We start from the raw sequence: 1,986 nt of genomic DNA, 5'->3' as shown, positions 1-1,986 counted from the left end.
AGGTCCTTGAGGCATTTGAGGGTTGCCAGATTGCCGACAGCAAGGCGTGGGCCAAACTAGGTATGCCCCTTTATAGCAATCCCGTCACTGCTGAGACTGCTGTGGCCGCTGTTGCTGTTTTTGATACTACTACAATTGCTGTTGCTTATGTTGCTGCTGCGGATGGCATTGCTGGTGCAGCCGCTGCTGCTGGCGCTGCTTCAGCGGTCTCGTTTGTTTACCAGTGTACGCATACATCACATTTCGGCTGCTCGTACTGCTGCTGTTGCTGCTGCTGCTCCTTTTGCTCTCGGTGTGTGTACATTGCAGTTCACCGAGCGCAAGACGTGGCGGCCGACCTAGATTTGAAGGGACTGAAGAGGCTGCGGCAGCTGGCAAGGCGTTCCGGTCACAGTAACGCCAGGATAGAAGGGGTCGTTGACCACTTCGAGGCCCTCAAGGAAGACGTCCAGCGCTGCGGGCCCCTCTAGGGCCCCCTGTGGTACTTCTTCCGGGACAGCCTGCCAGGGCTCCCCAAGGGGCCCCTGTGGGGGCCCCAGCGAAGGCATCTCTGCGGCCTCTCTACGGTCCCCTGTGGGGCGCCCCGCGATGTTACCTGTTTAGAGTTTAAATTTGGGGATTGGATCTACTTCCCTGTGGGGTTTTCCTCTTGGGACTGCTTTAAAGGGGTCCCCAAATGTATTCTATAGAGAGATATGTTTTTTTAAGGGTAAAAAAAAGGCTTTGATCCTTTAAGAGGAGGAAGTGTATCTTCTACTAATCCTCGTCTTAAATGTCTTGGATCAGCCGTATATATGTAATGACTTCAGTGATGAAGACTGAGTCTCTGTCTGTCTGTAGGCGATGATGCATTTGCAGTGTATATGCAGCCATACAGGCTGGGCTACAGGCTTGCCGGGCCGCATACGGTAGCAGTGGTAGCAGTGAATAATGGCAGGTTTGTTGCACGTCTTCTTAGGAAGTGGGAAGATTTTAGGCCCTTCCACAGAGTTTCAAAGAAGTCATCAGAGACAAAATCTGCACATGCTAGTTGACCTTCAGTCAGAGCACTGACACAGACGCTTTCCGGTGTCTCGGGACTTCTTCTACAAGGCTGCAAATTGTAGCTGGCACTTAAACAGCTCATAACGTTCCTGTGCTCTTTGTAGCGGGGGAAGCAGGAATGTAGCTGTAGGATGCGGGGTGACCAATGGTACCCTGAAACGCAGGGAAGGAGCACGCGGGAGCAAAGTGCCGGTTGTTTCCTCGCTCAAACACTTTTTATATTAATTATAAATGCACTTAGAAGCTGTTGGGCAGCTTCCTTTGCAGTTATTCTAGACCAAGGGACGCTCATGGTGACCATTGTAAGCCCCAAGCCGGCAGAGGCGGTCGCTGCTGTGAGTGACCCCGAGGAGGAGACGAGGGACCCAATGGCTTGCCGAGCGTTTTCACTTGAAATTAAAAGCTAGAACACGCATTTGCATTTCTCTGATTTGGATGAGAGGGGTCATTTGTTACGTGGAATGGCCGCAGTGCCACGTTGAAAAGTAGGCAGCAACAACCCCACTTCGAAACACACGCCGTTCGCTCGCCCATCCTCTCGGTTTGGTTTCTGTACGTATGCACGACTTCATAAACAATTTAATATCTTTATTTATTCCGAAGCTACCCACGTTGCGGGTAGAGGAAGGAGCTGGCTAGCGGGTCTCGTAAGTCGGCGCCAGCTAGCGTACCAGATCACTTGTCTTGAGTACGCCTGAGCCGAAATTCACAAATGCGCAATATTTTTCCATCGACATCTGGAGGGGCATTTGATTAAATGTGTTTCTTGCCCCTGTCACCTGTTATTCCTCGCAGAAAAGCGGCAGCTGCTCCTCCGTCCCGCCACGGCTGCGTCTGCTGCCGCAGCACGTTTGGTCTCGGGTCCCCTCAGCAGCTTTATCCTGGTGTCTGCTATCAGAACAGACCTCTCCTGAGCCTCCCAGTTTGCTCCAAACTGCATCC

The 1,986-nt window shown here is 52.1% G+C and overlaps 1 protein-coding gene across 1 annotated transcript in view; it reads left to right on the top strand.

Annotated features, from left to right (window-relative positions):
• EMH_0052260 (uncharacterized protein) overlaps positions 1 to 470 on the top strand; it is a gene marked incomplete at both ends in the record, with an annotated part of 4,044 nt that extends 3,574 nt beyond the window's left edge. The window contains 2 exons of the mRNA XM_013496858.1: positions 30 to 225; positions 310 to 470. Of these exons, the coding sequence (XP_013352312.1) occupies positions 30 to 225; positions 310 to 470 (357 nt within the window). The remainder of the gene's footprint in view (positions 1 to 29; positions 226 to 309) is intronic.
• Positions 471 to 1,986: the final 1,516 nt, after the last annotated feature.

The sequence above is a fragment of the Eimeria mitis genome, genomic scaffold, assembly GCF_000499745.2.
Source record: "Eimeria mitis Houghton genomic scaffold, Emh_scaff2336, whole genome shotgun sequence".
Lineage (NCBI taxonomy): Eukaryota > Apicomplexa > Conoidasida > Eucoccidiorida > Eimeriidae > Eimeria > Eimeria mitis.
Note: the sequence above shows the minus strand (reverse complement) of the source record. Positions and strands in the feature narration are given on the sequence as shown.